This window comes from Desmodus rotundus, chromosome 6 (assembly GCF_022682495.2).
Source record: "Desmodus rotundus isolate HL8 chromosome 6, HLdesRot8A.1, whole genome shotgun sequence".
Lineage (NCBI taxonomy): Eukaryota > Metazoa > Chordata > Mammalia > Chiroptera > Phyllostomidae > Desmodus > Desmodus rotundus.
This window is the reverse complement of record NC_071392.1, coordinates 101,481,937-101,506,046: the sequence shown is the minus strand read 5'-3', so window position 1 is coordinate 101,506,046 and position 24,110 is coordinate 101,481,937. Positions and strand designations below refer to the sequence as shown.

At 51.2% G+C, this 24,110-nt stretch overlaps 2 protein-coding genes across 10 annotated transcripts in view; one reads left to right on the top strand and one right to left on the bottom strand.

Moving 5' to 3' along the window:
* The window catches only part of PTPN1 (protein tyrosine phosphatase non-receptor type 1), a 61,698-nt gene extending 41,763 nt beyond the window's left edge, over positions 1-19,935 (top strand). For 2 of the 3 annotated variants that reach the window (XM_045195001.2, XM_045195002.3), the window contains 7 exons: positions 1,105-1,205; positions 4,043-4,141; positions 9,695-9,832; positions 12,901-13,110; positions 13,479-13,640; positions 14,015-14,238; positions 16,459-19,935. In XM_045195001.2, coding sequence (XP_045050936.2) covers positions 1,105-1,205; positions 4,043-4,141; positions 9,695-9,832; positions 12,901-13,110; positions 13,479-13,640; positions 14,015-14,238; positions 16,459-16,681 — 1,157 coding nt within the window. In that variant the 3' untranslated portion in view covers positions 16,682-19,935. The remainder of the gene's footprint in view (positions 1-1,104; positions 1,206-4,042; positions 4,142-9,694; positions 9,833-12,900; positions 13,111-13,478; positions 13,641-14,014; positions 14,239-16,458) is intronic. The other variant, XM_024559883.3, reaches the window with a different exon arrangement.
* Positions 19,936-20,395: 460 nt separating this feature from the next.
* The window catches only part of RIPOR3 (RIPOR family member 3), a 60,178-nt gene continuing 56,463 nt past the window's right edge, over positions 20,396-24,110 (bottom strand). For all 7 annotated transcript variants that reach the window (XM_024559830.3, XM_045195000.3, XM_045194995.3 and 4 more), the window contains 3 exons: positions 23,813-23,896; positions 22,514-22,604; positions 20,396-22,089 (listed from right to left, as the gene is read on the bottom strand). In XM_024559830.3, the coding sequence (XP_024415598.2) occupies positions 21,986-22,089; positions 22,514-22,604; positions 23,813-23,896 (279 nt within the window). In that variant the 3' untranslated portion in view covers positions 20,396-21,985. The remainder of the gene's footprint in view (positions 22,090-22,513; positions 22,605-23,812; positions 23,897-24,110) is intronic.

The window sequence follows — 24,110 nt, the reverse complement described above, 5'->3', positions numbered from 1 at the left end:
TTAACCCTCCACAATGAGAAACCGTATTCCAAATACGGGTTAATTTTCAAAAACATCTCTTGGGAATTCTTAGAACAAAAAGCCCCAAACCACTGATCCCCATTAACTTCTCCTTTCCCATAGGCTTGGGGAGAAGATGCTGCTTACGGGTGGTCGCCTCAGCTCATCATCCTTTGCGTTGTACCTGAAATAGGAATGCTCGCCGGCTCTGGTTAGCGGCGCTGGCAGGCTAAGGAGGGTGGCCCCGGGAACCACTGTTCTGTGACAAAGGCACGGTCACAGGGGAGAGAGTGGCTCTGGTGTTTCACTAACCTGGGCAGGGCTTCCAATAAGCAGTTTTTAAAAAACACTGTCCTGCCAGTTCCATTTCATATACTTTCACTGTTCTGGATTCAAAGTTACTTTTCTCAGGTGAACTGTCTTCTAAATGTCTTTGATCATGACAGAGTCTGGCTTTGAAAGATTTAGAATCGTTTAAGAATGTTATGCGTGAACTTTAAATGTGTAAACAAATTCAAGCTGTGACTTTTCACAGTGTTGTATACTTAGGTTGTTTCATCTTTAAGCCTTTAAATGTAGGTTAAGTTGAGATGTGCTTGTAAATCCTACCTATAAAAGTATGTATACGGGGGGGCAAAAGTAGGTTTACAGTTGGAGTACACGAAACAGTTTATTCTTGTTACTATTTGTTAATTATTATATAGTTTTCCATATGAACAACTGTACACCTACCTTTGCCCCACCCCGTATTAGGCATCAGAAAACAGCTCTCTTGACACCCCCTCCCCAGCCTACCAGGTAGTAAGGACAGCAGTAAGTGGCATGGGAAGGTACGGCCTGAGAACCGCTCTCGCAGATAGGACACAGTCCGTGTTTTAGTGCGGGTTGTCTCCGTTGCTGTTCAGCATTAAGTTTCAGACACGCCAGAAACCTTGCTGAAAGCACGAGTTATCCCCGGATCAGTGTCTGATCTCAATTTAAAAAGCACGGCCCCAGCCCCTGTGAACACCCGTAGTGCCCCCCCACCCCCTGGGGGTGCATCACCTGTGCCGACAGACACTTGGGTGGCCCGGGATTAACCTCTGCGTGTGGTTTGCCTTTCAGTTGACCACAGTCGGATTAAACTACATCAAGAAGATAATGACTACATCAATGCTAGTTTGATAAAAATGGAAGAAGCGCAAAGAAGTTACATTCTTACTCAGGTAAACCCAGGATTGTCTGAATTTTTCTTTTTTAATGTTTTTTGCCTTATTTGATATCAATCGAAACATGTTAGAGTGCTGTTTTCTACACTTCAAATAAAATCTGCCACAGCCTTTAGAAGGTCAGGCTGTACACAGCCCATAAAAGCATCAGGGTGGGAGAAAGTCCTCCCTCAGAGACTCCGTTTGGCGGTAACACTGATCCTTGTGAGAAGCACAGCGTTGCTGGGCTTGGGGACACAGCGGTAAAGTGGCAGATTGGCTGTGGTCTGTTCACAGAGGCAGCAGATCCCTGTCTGTACTGATTCCACAGGTGTTTGCCTCAGAACGCTGAGCGCGTCTCATGAGTATCTTAGAGGGTTATCGGTCACCAGGTATCCATTCGGAATTCCACAGTGTGGGGGGGGTGGGGGCGGAAGGACACATTAGATTACATGAACGAGGTTATAGAATCACCTAAAGTTCCTATCAGCTTTTGGCATCTTTATGCAAAGAATCATAAAAGTGATTTAATAATTGATCTTCCTGTGAAACATTTACTGGTATATGACCCAAAAACAATGGGTATCTGGGAATGGGGATAAAGGAAATTCTTTTTGATTAATTTTCTCAAGTCTTAATCTGTTACCTGTAAAGGGGTCTAAATAGTCTAGGTTTCTCTCCTTTTGTTTTCTCACTCCACATCAATTTATCAGTCTTACGTATAGCTTTGGGCTACAGGGTGAGTTTGAGCATCAGAATTCTGCCTAATGTTTGGAAATTAATATGACGGTGAAGCCAGAAAGCACTATGAACAAAGGGCCGCTTTGGGGCATGGAGCTAGAGGAGGTTATATGCACCGTGGCCCTTCTTCTCTGCCCCTTTTTGTCCTGTCCCTGTTCCCTTTGTCCATCACCAAATCGGCCCAGAGGCCTGCCAGTCGGTGTGGAATGTTAGCCACGCAGTGTTCACTTCTGCGCGGCTGTGGAGCAAGTTCTTGGTGTGTGAGTAGGGGCAGGCCTTTACCCAGCACCTCTGGGGTGGTTGGGCTGGGGTGGCCTGGGGTGGGGTGATAAGGAGGGAAACCCCTGGTGGTGGCAAGCTGGTGAGAAGAGGTTGAGACAAAAGTGGCTTCTTGGGAACTTCTCTTTGTAGAAGTCAAGTCTTACACCCTGAGTTCAGCCGTTGGACTTTGGTGTGGGGTTAAGAAGCCCAAAGCAAAGACAGGTAGGGTGCATCAAGTCAGATGGAGCAAGGAAATCACCATGGGAACAGTTGCGCCCTGTCCTTCTCACCCCCATGCCCTGGCAGTTACTTGGCATACCTGGAGCTCTTCTGTCGGGTGGCACCGTGGATGTATCCAGCTGCTGACATGGCCCCCTTTGCCCTGGGATTTACAACAGGGACGGAAGCAGCCTGAACCCCAAAGCTGCACCTCTAGATGTTATGACTGAAACATTTTCCAAGCCACAAAACCCTGCCCACTTTTTATTTTCATTTTCATTATGCAGCTAATACAAGTCTTTTTAAAAAGCAGAGGTACAGAAATGTAAAGAGCAATGCTGCCTTCACCTCCCCCAGGAAGTGATGGCTAAGTTTGGTGTGTATCCTTTTAGATCTTGGGTGACATTTAATCCCTCGGATCCATTCTAACCTGGGGCGGGCTCAGGGTAGGGAAGGTTGCGGAAGGCCCATGAGGGGTCCTCGTGCCCAGGTCAGAGGATGAAAGGCCCTGGTGGCCAGCCAGGAGGCCCTTTCCTGTTAGTTGAGGGAAGGGTACACGTGTAACCCTGTTGTCTGAGCCCTGCGGCACACACGTGGAGTGCAGACTTCCGGCTCAGACCGCAAGGCTGGGGAGAGTTCAGGGAAGAACGCAAACACTGAGGGTTTGTGTGGGCGAGGAGGGTGTGAGACTCCTGGGCAAACACGTAAAGAACATGGAGAGTTTGGATGAAACCATCCCAGTGCTGGCTGGGGGAGATGACACGTTCTGACATGGAGGTCACAGGTGATGCCCCCCCCCCAGGCCTTACCAGAAATTGAGACAGACTTGAAGGATTTGCACCCTCGTAGCCAGTAAACATCTCTGCCCTTGCCAGGTGGGCTAGAGTGAGGCAGGCCAGCTGCTTGGAGGTCACCCCACCACGACCCAGTAATACCATGCCCCTTGGGCCACGTGACTGACCGTTTGTGTGTCCGCATCTCTTATGTTCCTTGGTCCAAGGATGAAGGCTGTCTGTGGTCAGGTTTACCATTATTAACTGGAATAATGATAGCTAGTGCTTCAGCGGTGGTTCACTGTGTTCCAGATACGAGGGGCAGGCCTTTACGTATGTGAACAGAGTTAATTTTCAAAACCCTCCGAGGAGATGCTATGGTTAGTCAAGTGAGATAGTTGGAGAAACTGAGGCATGAGAGACAAAGTGACTTGCCCACGGCCACAGATAAATGACTGGGACTGGAACTACCAGAGCGTCACCACTGATCACTTCCAGAGGCTGCCTGTTGCCTGCAGTGGTATTTCCGCCCCATCTCTCTATTCCACCCACCCTTAGGGGTGGGTCCTAGCAGAGCCAGCCCCTTGGCCAACCAGCCGGAACCAGAAAGCAGAATCAGCACTTTCCTCTCCTCTGTTGGTCAGCCCTGAACCAGCCCTGAGATGCGGAAATGACCTTTCCCCACGCGTTAGAAAATAGAATTGTGGTTACTGACCATTCGGCAGGGAGAGGCGGGCCCCGGTCCCAGCCTCTGCCACCAGTCTGCCTCAGGACACTGTTACCCTCTAATCGCCAGTGATGAGCTCGCACTGCAGTATGTTCTGGTGTAAACGGCATGCACTCTGGGTTGTGTGTTTGCAGGGCCCTTTGCCTAACACGTGCGGTCACTTTTGGGAGATGGTCTGGGAGCAGAAAAGCAGGGGCGTGGTCATGCTCAACAGAGTGATGGAGAAGGGGTCGGTAAGTTGTGCACTCACCTACTTTTACATCAGTCTGCCTGTCCGTCCGTCCGCAACGGCAACAGTTTGTCTAAGTTTATTTCTTTGAATTGCTTTTAGATGTCTTTGAATTGTCTTTTTTATTAAAAAATCCTTTTTATTAAAAAAAATTTAAAGAGGCATCATGTAAATACATGTGTGTTGTAAGCAAGTCAGATAAATAAGTGAACTAAAAAGAGGGACAAAAGTGAAATTGCCCTGTCCCCCCACTCTCCCCATCAGTGAGTCTCTCTCCAGAGTTCGACGTGTGTGCTTGCGTCACCCTCCCCTGTGGTCCCTGCGCTGCTGCCGGTGCTTCACGGGGCTGCGGATGTATCGTTTCATCTTGAAAGGCCGGCGTCCGCTGTATCTGCACATTAGCTCATCTGGCTGTGGGAGCAGCTGGACTCTGGATTTGCCTCCGTGAAATCCCAGCCGCTTGGCTTCCCGCTACACTCTTCAATGTGGGCATTGTCTGCTTCTGCGTTCGCTTCAGGATCTGCGTCAAGTTCTTCGCAACTCTGAAAACGTCCCTCAGGGTGGCATGTGGACTAGAGGTGTCTGTTTGTCCAGGCCATCATCCTCCAGGCATCTATCTTTTAGGCCACACTCACGCCCCTCTGTCTGTTCCAACCTTGCATCCGGAATGATCTAAACCCAGTCTCACCACCCCTCTCCCCAGCTGAAAACCCTTCCGGGGCTCCCCCTGCCTCCCATTAATATGTGAGGGGGTTTAGGGTCGAACATGGCACTGACCGTGGTTGGGACCTCGTTAACCTGGACCCCACTGTCCTGCCTCCAACTCCAAACTCCAGTCTGACCACACCTTTTATTTTTTTAAGTTTCCTGCCATCTTGCCATGTTCTCTGGAATAAGGGTCTGAATCAGCGCCCACCCTCACACCACTTCAGGCGTCCGCAGACCCCTTGCCCTCCTGGTCAGCCATGGCTTGTGCTGCCCCTCCCACACGGCTCACTCTGCGGGGTTGCCTGGTAAAGGCCTGCCTCCGTGTGAGAATGCCCACATGCCTGGCACAAGGGTGGCATTCAACACAGCAAATAGATGCCACATCCCCGCCCCCCGGGCCTCTCCCTCCTCCCCCGATACCACCAGCTCAGCTGGGGCTCTCCAGCCTCAGGGGTGAGGCCCCAGCAGAAGGTGAGCTGAGGATTCTGGAGACCTATATGAATGGGCGCTCAGGAGCAGGAAACTGTCGTGCCAGGCCTGGCCAGGTGCTGGCGCGGTGCTCTCCAGGGTTCGGCGGGCACTGCTCTCTCACTCTGTCCGCTTTGGGGTGCAGATGCGGCTTGCCAGAAGGGCGGGAGGGCTCCAGAGAAGCCACCCCTCCAAAGCACAGTCATGTCCCACAGGGTAGAAATAAAGTGCACAGAAGGAACACATCAAAGGCAGCTGCAGCAGTGCAAACAGGAGGCTTACCACAAAGCTGCTCTGACCCCCCAAGAGAAACGGTCTCAGTGACTCACAGCCAGCCGTCCTCTTACCGCAGCACATGTTTAAAATCACGCATTTCGCCTTTGTCCCCAGTTCTTAAAGGAAAGTATTCATTTGCTCACTAATAGTGAAGTGCTTACCTGAGTGTTGAAATTGATTAAATAATGCTTCTTAGAAAATTTTTTTTCAGTGAAAGTGATTTTTAATTTTTTCCTTCATCAGTGGCTTGGTTAGTAAAATGTGAAGTTGCAAATGTGCAGCAAACCCCCAGCTGTCACCACCCCTGTCAGCAATTTTGAATAAAGAAACAAAACATTGGGTTTCCATAGCATACCCTCCCCGCAAGGGAAAGTGAAACGCAGTGGCCTCTGCAGGTGCTCAGCGCACATTAGCCTGGCCCCGGGGTCTTTCAGCCTGGGCGCGCCTGACGTTGGGGCGGGAGCCTCTCTGGTCTGCACCCACTAGATGCGTCCCACTCCTGGTTGTGGCAACCAAAAATGTCTCTAGACACTGTCATCTGTCCCCAGAGAGGCAGAATTGTCCCTGGTTGACGGTTCTAGATGATGTTAAGGCTTGGGAGTTTTAAACCAAGACTTATTTATTCAATATGACCAGATATGGTGGCATTTGTTTTTCACTTATTTGTTGCTAAAAGTTCTGGTAAAAGTCTCTTGGTTATTTGTGCACGGCGCACTTCCACTGCTGCTGTCACGGTGTGACAAGGAGCGGTGCCCCGCACTGCAGTGACGCGCTCGCCACCAGGCCTTGCTCTTGGCTGTGTCCCACCCACGGCTGGCCCAACCGGACTGTAGGTCCACTGTAGCCATGTTCCCCTTGGATTGCCATGCTGGCCGTTACGAAAACAAGACTGGTTGGTTTTGTAGTCACTGAGATAACGTGACAGTGGTCCCTACTTTCCTTTATAACGGTTCTTTTCACGTGGGGTCATTGGGGCATGAAAATTGGCATGAAAAGCAACATGTGATCTGACGTTTTCAATTCAGCTTCAACATTATCACCCCCATGGGGCTGACTGGGAAAAATTACAAGAAGAAACAATGTCTTATTTGCTCAGCTAATCTAATTATAAACTGTCCTCACAGCCCGTGGTAAAACCAGCTTGCAGAGTGTTTCCATTTAATGTATATTTGTTTTCTGGTTTCCTTCCTCCACCAAGTAGTATAGGATGTTCTCTTCTTATTTTTGGCAAACCTGCCCGTTACCCTGTTGGCACCCCGTGCTTCCTGGGAAACTGTGCGGAAAGTGATTGTGTGTGTCAGACAGTGGGCGTCCACGTGGCCGAGGTTCTCGGTGGGTCCATTTCAGGGTTGGCTTTAGGGGTGTCATTTTGGAATGTGTTGTGTATGTAAGGGTGGAGATTGTCGTTGAGGCAGGGGACACAAACAAGGCGAGGTTACCTTGCTGTTCCAGACGTATGATCTTGTCTCTCTCCTGAAGTTCTATCAAAGATGCTGTTTGATTTCAGGTGCTTTTGTGCCTCCTCCATCTCTCGTACTCCGCTCAGTTCTCTGTGTTCATCATTCTTTGGGAAAGCGGAATCGCCTGATACTGGTCACCCACATGCCTTCCGTAGGTTTCCCTTAAGATTGTGGCTATTTGTTGTGGAAGGTCCCTCCCTCTCACATTGCCTTCGTGGCCGTGGGACAGCACGGCCACATGGCTCTTTGGTGCTGATCCCAGGCATGCCTCGGTTTGAGTCCTGCGGGAGGACTGCTTTCCAACTAAATCTCCTTTTCAGGCAGCATGTATCAGTTTAATAGGATAACAGGAAGCAGCAAGCTTGTGCTTTTTTTGTTGTTTGTTTTATTTTGTGTGTTTAAGACAAAAATTTCTACAGGAAATGACAGAGCAGAGTGTGGCATGTTACTATAGATGCCTAACAGTTTTCAAAAATAAACATCAGTTGATTGACAAAGTGTTACCAGAATTCCTCAGTTGTAGAGTGCCAAAGTCTTGGTCTTTACCCAGACTAAGAGATTTATTAGGCTTTATATTTGATTTTGAAAGTGAGTGCTTGCTCTGTGGAGGTGAGATTTAAAAATTCATCTGCCCTGCCTGTGAGACATGAAAATATTGGCCTCTTCTTTGGTGGCCACTAGCTGTTCTGTGTCTCTGCCTCTTTGCCCTATTCTCGTTCCACTTGCCACATTGGGTGCCCACACTGGTACACGTGGTTTTGAACCCACCCGGACAATCTCTTTGTTTCTGGGGTCTTAAGGAATTACGCGGGTCTAATTCTTTAAAGTTTGGGAAAAGATGTATCCTTTAAAGTTCTTCTAAAGCCGTGTTTCCGGCTGCCCTACCTCCTTCGGCTGAGGAAGGTGGCTTGCTGTGTCATTAACACTCCGTGTCCTGAATGGCCGAGTTGCCCGATGCTGACAGATTGCCCCATCCAGGCCTTCGTTCACCTTTGGCAGCTCATCACCAGTGTGTGGAGTGGGGTGACATGGGTCAAACTGGCCAAGACTTTGAAACAGGCGTGTGTCCACGCTCTTTGGAAAGCCCCGTTAGCCTTCTGTTTGGGGACCGTGGAGTTTGATGTTATGTTAGCATCACATGCTGGTGTTTCTTGATTTGTTTCTGTTTTGTTTTGGAGTAGAGTGCAGATTCAGCAGAGCAGGATCGATGGGCATTTGTGGTTCTGTGTTCACCCTCGAGAGTCTCCTGTTTCCTCAGTGCCCAGGTGATGCTGCAGGTTCCCAGGCCGCTGCCGGAGTCGTGTGGTCTGGGCCTCCGTTGGCCCTGTCTCCCACTGCTGCCCTGAGACCAGCTTCTTTGTAGTCAGTGCCTAGGAATCATAGCCATCCTTCCAAACATGCCTCTTCAGAGTCTGCTTCTTCCATCGAGCCTTCTCTGATCTCTTTCCCATAACCTCAGCCAGCCTGAAACACTTACCTCTTCTGAATTCCCATGGCACATCCACAGTGGTTCCTCCGCAGCACTTCCCTCTGGCCACCTTGTCACTGCCGGGCATGGACAATCTGTCCTGACAGACAGTTGGCCCCGGAGGGACTCCCACCACTTACTGTGGCATTTCAGACACAATCATCCTTTGCCTCGGGGGCGGTGAGTGGGTGAATGCATGTTGAATCACAAGTGTCTTGAATTTGTACCATTTCCCAAAGCGCTATTTACACACACTGATGTTTCATTTGATGGAAGGCACAGCGTCTTTGAGGTCCCCTCTGCTCCGCAGATTGTCAGTCCTGCTGGCTCGTAGATCTCGCAGCTTAGTCCCCATCCATGGGCTGTTTTGTCCAGAACAGTCATTAGCAAGCAGAAATGGTAGGTGACTGGCACAGAAATTTAGCTCCAGCAAAGTATGCCATAAAATTTGAGTCATTATTTTTAAACTCTAAATGAAACCAAATCTTTGGGAGTTTGCTTGCTTTAAAGTTAATGTTACATTTAAATCAAGACCATCAAGTAGTTTCTGAAATTATTAAGCTAGAACATCAGAAGTATTCTTCTGAACTGAACCAAACCAGAATGAAAGGGCGGACAAGGCAGTGTGTGACCCCAGGTGCTGGAGGAGCCCCTCTCCAGGCCTTCTGTCAGTGCGTTCCACTGGATCACAGCCCTTCAGCCCTTCCAAGTGTTTCATGCAGAGTCTCTTCCGGCCATGCTTTTGATTAGCCTGTCGTTTTCCCCAGGGTAGAGCGTCTTCACTATGCCAACAGCACCAATCAGATTCTTGGCAGTCTTTGAAATGGCTACACAAAGTACTTTGTGAGAGACTAAAGCTTTTGTGCACTATGGCTTCCCCTGGTAGGTGATAGGGAACGAAAGGATCTGACCCCTGAAACACTTCCTTGTGTGGGTTCCCGGGGAGCTGCTGGGTTTGGAAGTCTGCTCCCCGCCTGCACGACCAGCCCAGCCGGCCAGATCTTCACAGACTCCCGTCTCCCCAAAGGGAAGGCAGGTTATGCGGATGGTGACTTCCCAGGTCAGAAACCCTCAGGCCTTTGGGTTGTCATAAAGCTCATTGAAGGGACTTCGAACCTTCTGTCCTAGGCAAATAGTTCATTGCTCACGGTAATTCAGTGTTATTTTTCTCCCCTAGTTAAAATGTGCACAGTATTGGCCACAAAAAGAAGAAAAAGAAATGGTTTTTGAAGACACAAATTTGAAGTTGACACTGATCTCTGAGGATATTAAGTCGTATTATACAGTGCGACAGCTGGAGTTGGAAAACCTTTCGGTGAGTACGGCACGCACCGCAGCGCTTCAGGCGGCCACTGGTGCCTTCGGGTGCTATTACCTAGGCCAGTTTGTGTGGATTTTGTGTACCCTGAGCAAAACGTGGCTTTGGCAGTATGGTGAGCAGAGCTTACCTGCTTACTCACCAGGTGAGCAAGGGTGTCTCAGGCACAGGGGGAGGTGGTTGTAGATACCTCCTGTCCCACAGGGCGCGCTCTCTCTCTCTCTCTCTCTCAACTTTAACACTAGGGAGCACTGGCTCATAGGAGAAAGGAGTGTCTTACCTAAAGCTTACCTATTCCTGTCTTTGCAACTGCAGAGGGATTAAAGGGGCGGCCTGCGAGTTAAATCCAGCAGAGCACGCTGCCTTCTTTCCTGGTCTGCAGTCTCTTTCTTCTGAAGCGAGGGGAAACGGGCCCTCCCGGGGCTGAGCCCAGTTTCATAGCTGGTGTGAGTTTTCTGGGTAAGGTCTTGGGTGTATTTGTTGTGGGGAGAATTGCTGACACCAACTGCTGGTTGTTATTGAAAGATGGTGCTGGAACATGGCCAGGCACGTGCTAAGGAGCAGCACCGCCGCAGGCCCTACCCCTGGGGGTTCGGAATACTCACCTGGGCCACTGCTTTGAGGAGCCCATAGCTCAAGCTCCTGGGGACACCCTCAGTCATGGTGGTCAGCCACTACCCTCTGGAACGAGAGTGCCTGGGGTCGACCCTGGCCTGCCACGTCAGACTGGCAGACTCCGGGCAGGGGCACGCAGCTCACCGTGTCTGTTTCCTCTGCCGTCATTTTGGAGGAGGTAATACACGTGAAGCGCCAGAGCAGCACCAGCCCAGCTTGTGTGCTCAGGAAAGGTTTGCGGTGCGGCTGGGTGGCGGGGGGAGTCACATGGGATCACTTGAGGAGCAGTGCAGAGGGCCAGTCTGAAGTGGGGGGCAGCAACCACATGGATTGGGGGCGTGGAAGAGGAAGGATCTGCTTTGAGTCCTGTTCGCAGCTGAGGGGCTTTACTGTCACCACGACCCCTACTGTTGGAACAGATCATGGCAGTCAGATCTAGAGTTTAGCACAGGTTACTGCAGCGCAGAAGACAGGTTAAAATCTCCTGGCTTTTGAGGAATGCGGCAGAGTGGCTTATCTGGGTGCTGTCTCTCTCCTCCCTTTCCGATAAGGCCAGCTGTGCGCCCTGCCTAGCCTGCATAGATTTATGGAGGGGGTTGAGGGAGGATTTTCAGGAATAGTGTTGGCAGCGGGTTGGAATGTGCCTGGAGGATTAAGTAGGAGACTTTTCTTAATGCTTTTTAGCATTTGTAAGCCTGACAAACTAAGAGTGACTTCTGGTAAACTCTTGAGAATATTTTTCCTGCTTATTGAGGGAAATGGAATTTGGATGGGGGAGAAGAGGACTGTGCTATCGGCGCAAATACGGCTTGCTTAGAGGCCTTGACGTTTACTAGGAGGGTCTGTTCGCACAGGTCCAGAATGGATTTCTCGGGGAGAGGTGGGCTGGTGTGAGGCAGGGTATAAACAAGAGATAATCCCCACTGTCTTCCGGATTAAAAGAAAACTCACTTTTGATGTGTTTTCTTCTTACTCAGTTTTTAAAATAAATCTAAGTGTTTTTCTTTCCCTAAAAAATAGAAGAGGCATTTCTCTGTTAAGGCATTCAAGTATTAGGAGATCATTTTCCAGGGAGGAAGGACTGGAATTGCTTACTACTATTCTATAAGCGACCCTGATGTCATAGGCAGATTTCTCCCAGTTCTGCAGAAAGGTACCAGTGTATGTAGTAGCTGGTGCAGGGGTGAATGTGGGTGGTCTGCTCGGATTTTAGGTCATTGGTGTTTATTGTGGTCCTTTCACACGTTTTCGTCACACAAGGGTCGAGGGAAGTTGTTATGACTGAGCTGTAAGCTCTGGGAGGGCAAGGGTGGTATCTTTACCTCATGTACCTGGCATGGCGGCCGGCACAAGGTGGACACATTGTGGACATTTGCCAAACGAAGGAAGACGGTGTTGGTAAGCTGGTCTCTGGCTCGAAGCCTTTCTCTGTCAGCTGCTCTCCAGGTGACCCAAGGTACTGCCATGGCCCTTGGTGCCACTTAGTAGAAGACCCTCGAGGCCGGCGAGGTTCCTTTAAACCTTCCTGTGCCCGCTTTAGCAAGGCCTTGCTCACCCCGTGCCTGGTTCCCGTTTACTCTGTGCTCTTAGCCCAGTAAAGCTCTTGAGTGCTCTCTCCCCACTGAGAACTGCATTTTGATCCTTGTTTCTGGGGACCAGGTGTCCACTCTGGGAGTGGACTCTCAGGCTCAGAGGAAGGAGCCGAGCTGGGGGCGGCACCAGAGGCCATTCTTCTTCCCGTGAGCCGACTGGGCTGGGTGACAAGCACTGGGACACGGGCCAATGTACCCCTTTCAAAAGTTACTACGGCAGGCTCTGAACATGGGCTCTGGAGTCAAACAGACCTAGACTGAGACTCCTGCTCCCCCACTTAATGGCAGGCTGGCCTCCAAGCCTCAGTGTCCTAACCCGGAAAAGGGGAGTAATGGGAGCACATGCCTAGAAGGGCTGGGGTGAGAGCTCAGTGAGCTGATGTGCTTGGTTACTCTTTTCTCTGAAATGACAATCCTCTGGGTAATCCCGAGTTGCCCAGAGCTGCTGCCACGTCCACATGGTTTACAGTTTCGCTCTTCCATGTGAAACCTTGCGCTGCCTTATGACATGGTTGTCGTGGGTGGCAGGCAGCGCAGTGTCATTGTGGGGCAGAGAAGTCAGTTGTAACCATGAGACAACAAAGGTGAGAGGGACACTGGAGGAAAGAGGTGGGCGAGACTGTTCCCATCCTAAAGGAAATGAAGTCAGAGCGGTCCAGCGGGAGCACGGGGCCCAGCACTGCAGTGCTTGTTATTTGTAGGCGTGGGGGGTGGGGCGCACGGCCCGTGGGAGAAAATCTGAGAAGTAAAGCTCTTCTTACAGTGAATGGGTGGAAAGGCACTTCGTGCTCACTTGGAATTTGTGACTTCTGTACAGATCGTTCTCTTGGAATCTTCGTGAGTACTTTTCTCTTTCAGACTAAAGAAACTCGAGAGATCCTACATTTCCACTATACCACGTGGCCTGACTTCGGAGTCCCCGAATCGCCAGCCTCGTTCCTGAATTTTCTTTTCAAAGTCCGCGAGTCGGGCTCACTGAGCGTAGAGCATGGCCCCATCGTGGTGCACTGCAGCGCCGGCATCGGCAGGTCGGGGACTTTCTGTCTTGCTGACACCTGTCTCCTGCTGGTAAGGAGGCCCAAGGACCTGGGGAAGAGAAGGGGCCCTGTGTAAACCTCTACTCTGGCCTGGCCACAGCGACTCGGGTTGTCTCCGCAGTAAATGACCTTTGATCTTCCCTTTCTGCAACTTCCCTTCTGTAGAAATAGCTTTACCCTAAATAACTTTGTTAGGAGGAATGTTCTTAATTTTAAAGTGAAATCCGGAGATCCAGAAAGTCCCCCTATCTTTCCTTCTTTCCCGTGTGCTCCCGTGGTCCCCGTTTTGCTGCAGTGGCTCACGTTTTCTAGGATCCTGCCTTCCCCGCTGCGATTGCTTCCTGAGCGGGCACTGGAGAGTTGGGGCCGGCTCAATTGTGTCTCCTCTCTGGCTTTCAGATGGACAAAAGGAAAGACCCTTCTTCTGTTGATATCAAGAAAGTTCTGTTAGAAATGAGGAAGTTTCGGATGGGACTGATCCAGACAGCAGACCAGCTCCGTTTCTCCTACCTGGCTGTGATCGAAGGGGCCAAGTACATCATGGGAGACTCCTCGGTTCAGGTCAGCGTTGCATATGCTCCCGGCCGGGTGTGCTGACTTCCGACTTGTCTCTCTGAAGAAGGGAGCTAGCTGTCAGTTGTAAAAATTCAAACACTATAATGGGCCAGAGCAAATAGCTGTCCTTCGTGTTTAAATAGTCAGAAAGTTGTGGCAGTGGTCACTGAGTTCTAGTTTCTGCCTTTGAAGAGCTCACATGGAGAACATTGATAGGGAGAAGGGAGAATAGAGTTCATTTTCAAGACTCCATCTTCGAGTGTATGTCTGGAGGTCTGAGAAGCAGAGGGAGGGCACCTGCTCCCTGAGAAGGGACCAGGTTTCCTGACAGAGCACTCAGGCGCGGACACTGACGAGCTTTCTCTTGCCGCTTTCTCCAGGAGCAGTGGAAGGAGCTCTCCCACGAGGACCTGGAGCCCCCACCCGAGCATGTCCCCCCACCCCCCCGGCCGCCCAAACGAATCCTGGAGCCACACAATGGGAAATGCAAAGAGTTCTTCCCAAACCACCAGTGGGTAAAGGATGAGTCCGAGGAGGATAAAGAAGACGGCCCAATCAAGGAAGAAACCAGAACCCCCTTAAGTGTCCCCTGCAGCCTGGAAAGGTAATGTGAGAGGGTCCTGGCTTGTTGGGGGTGAGGAGAAATCACCTTCTGTTCCAGAAGCACATGTTGATATTGAAACCCCATGGAGGCAGCCTTCTGTTAGCACACAGAGCTTTTGTGTCAAAGGGAATGGGGCCCCTGGACCATCCAGCTCCTCCTCCCCTGGCTGGCCAAACCCAGGTACTGAGCTGCAGGTTTGCCCTGGGAAGTGCCCAACTTCGGTGGGCTTCTAGCACCACCTCGTGGTGCTCATTGGAATCAGGAGCTCAGCCCGCTGAGAGTCTTCCTGCCCGGTGATGACAGTGTCCTCCCCCAGGGTTCCGGCCTGTCCTGAAGTGGGATGTCCAGGCTGGACCGTGTACCTTCAGCCCCCAGGCTGGTCCTTTGGGAACTTAACCTTTTGTGTAGTCTTGACCAAGTAGATTGCTATTTTGCTTCCTTAGAGTCTCACAAAGATTATCAAAAATGTACTGATGCCCATGAACCTCTGAGATAACTGGATATAGCTCCTGGTCTGTGCTCTAGATGCTGTTGTTGGGAAGGGGGAAGTAAGTTGCAGTGGGAGCCTGTGGCCAGTAATGTGATGGAGGTATACGCTGAGGTGGTTGGCCTTACAGAAGAGACACTCAGTCTTCCCTGGGTGGTCAGGGAAGGCTGCCTGCAGGAGGTGGCACCGTGTGGAAGCTTAAAGAGTGACAGGGAGTTAGTTCCAGCCTGAGACTGTGGAGGCAGTGCCCATGGTACCTGCTTTTTGGAGGACAGTTGAAAATGAGCACACATTTTGACCCAGTGTGCGTGTGTGTCTGGAAAATTAGCCTGCAGCACTTCTCGACAAGTGTGCAAAAAGATGTATGGAAGAGGTGCTTATTTGTAGCATCATTTGCCATGGTGAGGAATCAGAGACGAGTCGATTACATGCCCAGGAATTAGATAAATCCTGCTTTCTCCTCATGTTGGGATGCTCTGCAGCTGTTGAAGAGCGGGACCTGGCTGTATTGGGGTGGCAGGATGTGAGAAAGCAAGTTACGTTGTTTCCCACGCAGGGTCCTCTGGTTAAATTGATCGTCAGCCTCTCACCTAGGCACCTTGCTAAATGCTGATTGCCAGGCCCCGGTTCTGATTCATTACCCTGAGCCCACAAGGTCCTTTGTGCAACTGGTCCTTATCACAGAAACACCAGATCTGGTTCCAGAGAGAAACTCGTCCAGTGGGGCTCCCAGAGCAGGTGCCACATGATGTGCTAGCAGCAGCTCATTGACTGTCCCTCAGTGATAGTGCCCAGCTTCCCAGGGCCTCTGGTGACATTCTCAGGGTGGCCAGTGTGCTCCATCGAGGGCTCACAGGGGGCCAAGGCTGAGTGACGCCGGCTGCAAATGACTTAGGTCTCATTCACGTCATGTGTTCTGTTTTCTTTATTCGTGGACACTTGTGAGAGCAGCGCCCTCACACTGTGTGTGCAGGCGGTGTGTAAGGAAGTGCGTGGGGGGGAAGCTAAGAGCCACAGAGCTCCAGGGGAAAATGGAGTTGTACCAGGAACGTGAGCGCTGCTGGGCACCAGTTGGAGCCCGTGTGCCATAGTCCCCAGCGCAGCAGCCAGGCCTGGCACATGCTCCCGGCAGCCTCCTCCTGTCTCCGGGGCAGGTGCTGCCTCGGGTGGCTGTGCCGGTGCTGCCTGCATATGGGCCCACATGCCTCTGCTGGCCTCTCCTGAGACAGCCCTGGGGCGTGAACACTGCGCATTGTCCCCGCCGACCCCGGTCCACTCCTGCTCACCACCAGGAAGGCGGCCCACCAACTGCATCCTGGGTGCCTGGGAAACATCCTCCAGGCCGGATTGCAGCAGTGCTGGGAATCCGGGGGGGCAGGGTGGGGCGGGCACGTGTGGTGTCTTCGTGTCAGCAGTGACACGGGCCCTGTGGGTCAGCATCTGTCGGGGTGCCCGGGGAGAGTGTGGGAGCAGGTGGGCCCCGCCGTCGCCCTTCCTGATCTGATGGGAACACCGCACAGCAGGTGCCGGGGCAAAGTGAGCACCTGTCGTTACAGCAGTGGCTGTAGTTCTCCTCAGACCCCTGCCCTGGCCGTGAGGGCCGCCTGGACCCCTGGGGGAGGTGGTGACAAGTGGGCATCTGACCAGTGTCAGCATCACTAGACTGCTTACATGCGGCTCACTTCTTCCCGGGAGTGCCCTCGTGACAGCGTCTTTGCCATTGTTGTCCTCAGAGCGGGTAACCCATCTCTGCCCCTCCTGCTCCTCAGCACGAGTCAAGACACTGAAGTGAGAAGGCGGGCCACCGGGGCAGGTCCTGCCCAGGGGGAGCCGTCGCCACCTACGGAGGAGCAGGACCAGGCGCTGACTCACTGGAAGCCCTTTCTGGTCAACATGTGCATGGCCACGGTCCTCACGGCCGGCGCGTACCTCTGCTACAGGGTGTGTTTCCACTGACGGACGTGCTGGCCAGACCGCGAGTACGGAGAGCACTGGCCGGCAGCCTGGCCTTAGCGCTCGGTGCCGTGGGGGGTCTGAGCCAGTCTCAGAAGAAGCGGATCAAAGGTGTGACGTCTGGAACTGTGAAGGGCTAACAAGAGACAACTGAGGATTGATGCACTGGGGTTTTAAGGAGCCCTGTGGTCCCAAGAATACAAGCATCTAATCTCAGGGCCTTAACCTATTCAGGAGTAAGTAGAGAAAATGCCAAATACATCTCTCTCTCTCTTTCTCTCTCTTTTTTGTTTTTGTTTTTTTGTTTGTTTGTTTTTGAAAAAAGTACAATTACAACACATTGTTGTTTTTAACCTTTATAAAAAGCAGCTTTTTGTTATTTTTGGGAAACAAAAAAAAAGAATAGGCACTTAACGAAACTTTCTTACACCCTCAGGTGGTGTGACCGATACACAATTTCTATTTGATTTCCCAGGGAAGGACTCCCCCACTTGGAGGAAGGTCGAGTCCTCTGGAGAGGAGGGTGTGAGGGTGTAGGGCGCTGTCTTGCTCAGTCACTTCCTCTGCTGTGTGTGCACTGAGCTGGGGAAGTTCCTGCCAGCTCTCCCATTTTTAGAAGAAAAAAATAGCAAGAAGCCATCTCTGGAGAATAAAACCCGGCTGTGCTTTTGCTCAGGGTGTCCCCCTGGTTTTCCATCGTTCATTTCTCCATCGATCCCTTCTTGTTGCAGCCGTCTAGCCATGTCCTGCCCTCAGCAGCCATCCTCCAAAGCGGGGTTCCTCGGGGCCCCCGCCTCAGGGACAGAGGTCACCCTTTTCACCCCGCCGTTGAGGTCCAGAAGGAGCAGTTTCCGTTTGATTTGGAGTAGAAATGCTGTTTGGTAGAAATCCACACCTGAGAGGTGTGTCGCTGTTAAAATAAGGGGAAGGGATCCAGACAGCTTCAGAACTGTGCTCATAGAAGTCACTTTCTGAGACTGTTTTTATCATTTTAAAATTTTACCTCTTTTCAAGCAGCCATCTCTGAGTGCATCAGGTGGTTGAACAACATAGTTTTTTCCCTAGGGGTGATTTTTGGAAGGGGTGGGGGCCATTGTAAAAAAAAAAAAAATCAAAGCCCCTTTCACTGGAGTGTAGGGGAGGGGCCGGGGCGGGGGGCCAGGTCAGGGCCAGGCCTGCAGCTCTGTGGGCTTGATCCAGGCTCGGCTGGAAATGTCCGCTTTCATTCCAGTTCCTGTCCAGCAACGCACAGCCTGAGTGCCCCGATCCCACTGCCGGCCTCCGCTCATGGAGCCCGCTTCCTACCAGCAGGCAAGCCATGGGCAGTGAGGGCCAGCTGTGCGCCCACCACGATCCAAGCAGGCCTTTGTTCCCCACTAAAACTACCCGCCCTGGCTGTTGGTCTTCCTCCTTTTTCTTTTACTGCTTCCCCCCTCCTCCTCTAAGTACCAAATCCACAACCCATTTTTGAAGGAGAGCAAAGAGAGTGCCGCGCTGGTGGCACAGAGGAAAGGTGGCCGTGCAAGCCCCAGCCGGGCGGCGCAGAGCACCTCCCGGTAGACTCCACGGAGGCTGTGTCGGGAGCCTCTCCACTCCGTATTTATTTATTTTTTTATTTTCCCCCCAGAGGCGTCCTTAGTGCACTAGCGTTTTCTTAAACCAATAATGTATTAAAGTTTTTTGATGTCAGCCTTGCATCAAAGGCTTTCTCAAAAAATACAATAATAAACCCTCAGGTAGTACTGGGACGTAGGACCTGCAGTGAGCCTGCTGCGTCAGACCAGTACTAGGACGGTGGACGGCTGTGAGCAGTGGCTATTTCGTGGCTCTGTGGGTAACGTGAGGAAGTTTGGCCTGTGTTTATAGAGCGGTGGGGTAATATATAACGAACACTTGGATATTCACCGTAGATGACGGGGGATGACTCTGTCCGGTTATTCCCCTCCCCAGTTTTATCTGCTAGAAGCTTGTCCTCGGCCCCCACTTTCCCCATGTGTATTAGAATGCATGTTCGGTCTTCTTGTGTCCTGATCGGATGCCACGTGCGTGACATACTTAGATCTCTGCTTACTGAGGTGCCCTCGTGTGTAAGTCCAGTCCGCCCTTGCGTGACCAGGCCCCTGTGTGGCTGTGCCTCCTAAGACCAGTGCTGAACTACTTGCTGTTCGGCACCGGAGGGATGTTTTCCAGTAACAGGTATTTGCCTAATTCCTGGCATGACACTCTGGTGACTTCCTGGTGAGGCCCGGCCTGTCCTGGTCCAGCTGGGTCCCACTGTAACTCAGACATTCCAAGGGGATGGGAAGCCATAGTCACACCTCACGCTCTGGACATTTAGACAAGCAGGGTCCCCTGCTCACACACCTTTGGGATCAGCCTCCACTGTCCCAAGTTCACACTCTTCTTGAGAAGACCATAATTTGGAACCGAGGCAACTGTTGGAAACCACACTTCTTGAAGCAACCTGGATGTGACGGTCCCTTGGGGTCAGCCAGCTGCTGTCTCAGTTGGGAGGGCCTCGCTGACTGAGGCGCGTCTGCCCCTGCCCTGGAGCCCTGGGGACCGATGGTGCTCACGACTCTTCCTGCAAGGGGGACTCATGACCTCCACATTAAGTGGCTTTTTAACAAGAAAAAAGGCAGCTGTTGCTCACAAGCTGCCCTTTTGCCAGCATTTTCACATTTTGCCTTTCACGTGTGAGAAGCCCACGTGGTGAGATTCTGGGGTGGGAACACTCAAGGCGGAGCCCCGCAGAGCCCTGGAGAGGTGTGGGTGAGGCTGAGGCGCCAGGCTGTAAGCATTTTTGAGTTGGGCTTGTTTGTTTGTTTTTGAAGTCCTGTATATGTAAGTAGTAGTTTGGGTGTGTATATATAGTAGCATTTCAAAATGGATATACTGGTTTAACTCCTATCCTTGGGAAGCAGATGGCTCTCCATCTTGTTACACGTATGTTAGAGAAGTAGCAAGCTGCTCTGCTATATGCCTTAAGCCAATATTTACTCAGCAGGTCATTATTTTTCACAATGGCCATGGAATAAACCATTTTTACAAAAATAAAAACAAACAAAAAAAGCGAGGTGTTTTGGTATGATACCTTTTCAGGTGTGTGTATACGTGGATGCATGATGGGGGGCGGGGGGCGCGTCTCAGGGTCTTCTGTGACCTCACAGAACTGTCAAACTGTACAGTTTTCCAACTTGCCATATAAATGATGGGTTTGCATTTTAGTTGCAACAATAAAAATTTTTTCTAAAGAACACAGATTGGGGTGCTTCCCATTTCTTTGCTTAACGGGCCTAAACCAGGATGGGCAGGCAGCTCATGCTTCTTTCCATCCCTGACATGAGGTGGGTGTTGTCAAGCGAGGCAGTGCGTTTCCACGTTTAAGAATCACAGGGGCCTCCTGGAGCTGTGGGTGCCTGCGGGCTGGGGGCACTTTCCCTGACTGGGGGCTCACCGAGCACGTCAGGCCGCAACCCACTTCCTTCAACAAGAGAACCCACCTTCGGGACGAACGGGGCCCTGGGATAGCTTTACAGACTCATGTTGTTTGAAGAGCTATTCAGACCTCACGAACGTGCACCTTAACCAACTGCCCGTGAGACACGGTGGTGCACCTGCCTCGAGGTACCTCCATGCCGTCCCATTCGATACTGAATTGATGTAGAGATAATAAAATACAAAATTCATGTAGTCTGTCTTTCTTGCACAAAACTATGTGTAAGTCTCCCCTAAAGTGATTTTTTGGCTTCTGGTTTTGAAATCATTTCAGGCTTGTGAAATGTTGCAAAGAAAGTACAAAGAATTCCTTGTATCCTTGAAGGGTTTCCGACTGCTGCTGAGTAAACCGTGGTTTGGCCCCTGGCAGGATCCCCGGGGCTGGGGACAAACAGCCATGCTCCTGTGACCGCACAACACACACTGAGGGCTGGGGCCCCGAGCACAGTTGTCATGCCCACTGGGACGTCAGTCTTCGTTCCACACACAAAAAACCAGCATCTGAGCTTTTATGAAGAGGCCCAGGCCTGTGCCCATGTGGGGAAAAGTAAGTAAATGTGTGACTTTGGAGCAGAAATCAAATGGGGCCAAGGCCTCCATGGTGTCTGGTAGGAGAGGATGTGTAGAGAATCCCGGGGGCGCGGTGCCCCCTCACGCCTACTTCTGTGGGACAACTGCTTCACAGAGGCATGCCGGCGGGGGTGCGCTAAGGGGTAGTGGGCGGCTTCCCCCCACAGCAGGATATTTGAGAAAACAACCACTGTTTCCTTTTTCAGGTAGAGTGGAACACCAATAAAAAATTGTTAGGTTTTTTCTTTTAATGAAATTTCAGAAAGTTGAACATATAAACCAAGCAAATAAATACTAAGTTAAGTCGAAAAGCACAAAATATATACAGGAAGGGTAAATGAGAATTGGAGTTCTAGAGCCCTCCGAGGCCGTCGTCGTCAGGCACATTCAGAGCCCAGCCTGCGTCGTGAGCACAGGGACAGCTCGGGACACGCTCGAGTCTTTGTAACAGATTTAAATAGGACACGAATTTTCTTTCTCTAAAGCAACATGGTCAGTGAAATGTTCACACCAGCTTCTGAAGCGATTCCGTAACAGGCCCGAAGCTGACTTGCTTGAACAGTTGAGTTTCGGGTTCATCTCGTGAGGTCAAACGGAATGCTTTTACAGACACAACACAAGGCTTCTGCTTCCCTTTCACCGCTGAACGTGGTGAAAACGAGGTCCGTGGGCGGTAGGTTGCCACCAGGCGTTGGGGCCGTAGCTTGGGTTAAGAGTTAAATCATGGAAGGACTGGCTGCGTGCCTTCCCACCGTCCCCAGGTCCCCTAGGTGACAGCTGCTGCCATGGAAATGACTCCTTACATCATCACTCTTCCCTTAGCAAGCTCACAGACCTGCTGGCCGCCCCAGTCTTCCTTGAGCCACAGGAGCTGAGCCAGCTGACGTGCAAGGAGACAAGTTCACATCCACCTTGGAGCCTTTCGTTCCGGGCCTCAACTCCTTCGTAGTGTGGCTGGCACTGCATCCTGGGGAAGACAGGTTTGCAAAGCCAAAAGCTGATGGTTTGGTGGAAGTAGGTCAGCCTTTGATGCGCCGCCCCACATCAATTTGTTGCGCTCCGACACCAAAGCCCCACTTGTGCCCTGGGGCCTTGTAACCAACTCGGAGAGCAGCTCTGGACAGCCTAGCCTTCGGGGGAGCACATCACATGTCCCCCGTCCACAGCTCAGTCCCTGTGTCGAGACTGGGCAGCAGCAAAAACAAAGATGCCAGGTTTGAGTTGCTCAGCTGAAGCTCTTTAAAATACTGTGATTTCCACATCTGCGTCCTGGCCAAAGGCTGCTTCTCTTTGTTCTGAGTAAAGTTTGTCCATCTTCTCAAAAGCGAGGCGTCCTTTTTCACCTGCAGTATTAAGGGGATTTGTCACTGGATTGTCCCCTGCCTCGATGTTTCCTGCTCTGCCAGGCCAAGAAGGCCTCAGCAATTACTGACACCTGGGTGTCGGGTGCTGCTGAACAGGGCAGGGGCAGGGAGTGTTGGGGGGACTCCTCAACAGCCGACTCGTGCCTTACCCCTGCATCTAAGATGGAGTCACATCCCTTGCATCTGCTTCCATTCTCAAGAAACAAAGGACCTAAAGCGTTTTTTGCCACCTCAACCACGAAGAAAACCTGCCTTGGCCAAGTGCAGTTAAACGGATTGCGAACTGCCCATCCTGTGTGCTAATTTCGTGTCTTGAGAGCTGGCTGTGGCTGCTCTAGCACGACCTCTCTAAGGACCCGGGAGCCCCACCGCCCTACACAAGACGTTTGACGCTCGACTTTACCAAATGACAGCGTGGCCTCTCGGGCTGCTGCTCGCACAGCCTCCAGGTCAGATTGGCACAGGCTGGCAATCTGGTCGATGCTCTCGATGCCCTGCTTGTGGAGAGAGGATCCGTTAGGGGGCATTTTGAGTAGCAGGTAGGATGCACTTGGGTAAGCCCTGCAGGACCATCCTCGCGTAGTCTCTGGGGCCCAAGCCCCTTTTCCGAAGGCTGGGTTGCTTATGTTGCCTCAGGTTCCTCAGAAGGACCATTGCAAATGTCTCATCTTTGCAGTCCTGACACCCACCATGAAGCTGGCCTTAGCAACGACATACGGACCAGCAAAAGGCCCATCTTAAAGTGAAAAGACCTGCTTCCTCCTCCCTGCTCTCCCAACCCCAACCCCGCTCCAGGTCAGACTAGGAGAGGAGCAGCCAGGCCCCAGTTCAGGCACCCCCGACCCCCAGGCTGCTGTGCAGGGCCAAGGACCAGGGTGCACACCAGTGCCCTCCACTGGCCACCCTGATCCTCGTCCTGGTTATTTGATGTTAACCAGTGGGCCTAGAATTTCCTGTCAGATCATTCTAGAATGAATGGGGTGCGTTTAATGTGTGCAGAACTACTTGTCATCTAATAAATTGGCAATTCTTTCTTAAAATGGGAGTTCTAAGTGCAATGAGGTTGAAGCTTTATGCACAAAAAATGCCCAGAATGACATCGTTTATAATGAAAATGATGAACCTGAGTTTTCTACAGGAAGAGAGTAGGGGAGTAGGTTAAATTAAGGTACACCTGTGGTGGACCCTTCACAAAGAATTCCAAAGTACTACCAGTCTAACACAAGAAGTTCTTATTTGTTCACTGGTTTTAAACTACATTAGATTTTGTTGATAATTAAACTTAATCAATTTTCAGTGTTCACACACACCCACGAACAAGAAATATAACAAAATGTCAGTAGTTCCCTCTGAGTGTTAGGCTGATGAATAATTTACATGTCTGTGTCTTACTACTCTTTTTTTTTTTTCCTACAATGAGCTTTTATATACTTTTTTAATTGCGGATATTAAAGTACATAATCCAAGAGTTCCAAACTGAGTCCCTGGAGCCCCCCGCTCGTTCACGCAGCGCCAGGGCAGATGCTCCCTGCGGAGAGGCTGCTACTGACGGGGCCTCTGCTGGTGGGGCTGGCAGCTGCTCTCTACAACCAGCTCTTCAAGCTCCTGTTTTGGTCTTGGTGGAAAGATTTGGGAATCAACTAACTTTAATGTTGACCACGAGCAGGCTTCTCCGTCACCGGCAAGGACAGGCTGAACTCACCCTGAGATGTTTCAGCGCCATGCACGCAGCTTGCTGGAGTTTTGCATCATCCTCGGTCAGAGCGTTGGTGTAGAAAAGCAAAGCCTGGGAAATAAGGCTGCTGTGAACGAAGGGGAGAGGGGGCTGCCGACAGCAAAGTCCGCGGTTCTCACAGCTGACCCTGCAACTGCTGACAGTAAGTCAGGCCCTTCTTACCTTTTTCTAGACAAAATCAGGCAATGACCCATTCATCTCTGGGCCGGGGGCACAGTCTCGAGATCTATTCTACAGTGTTGAACTTAACCTCCGAAAGCGCTGG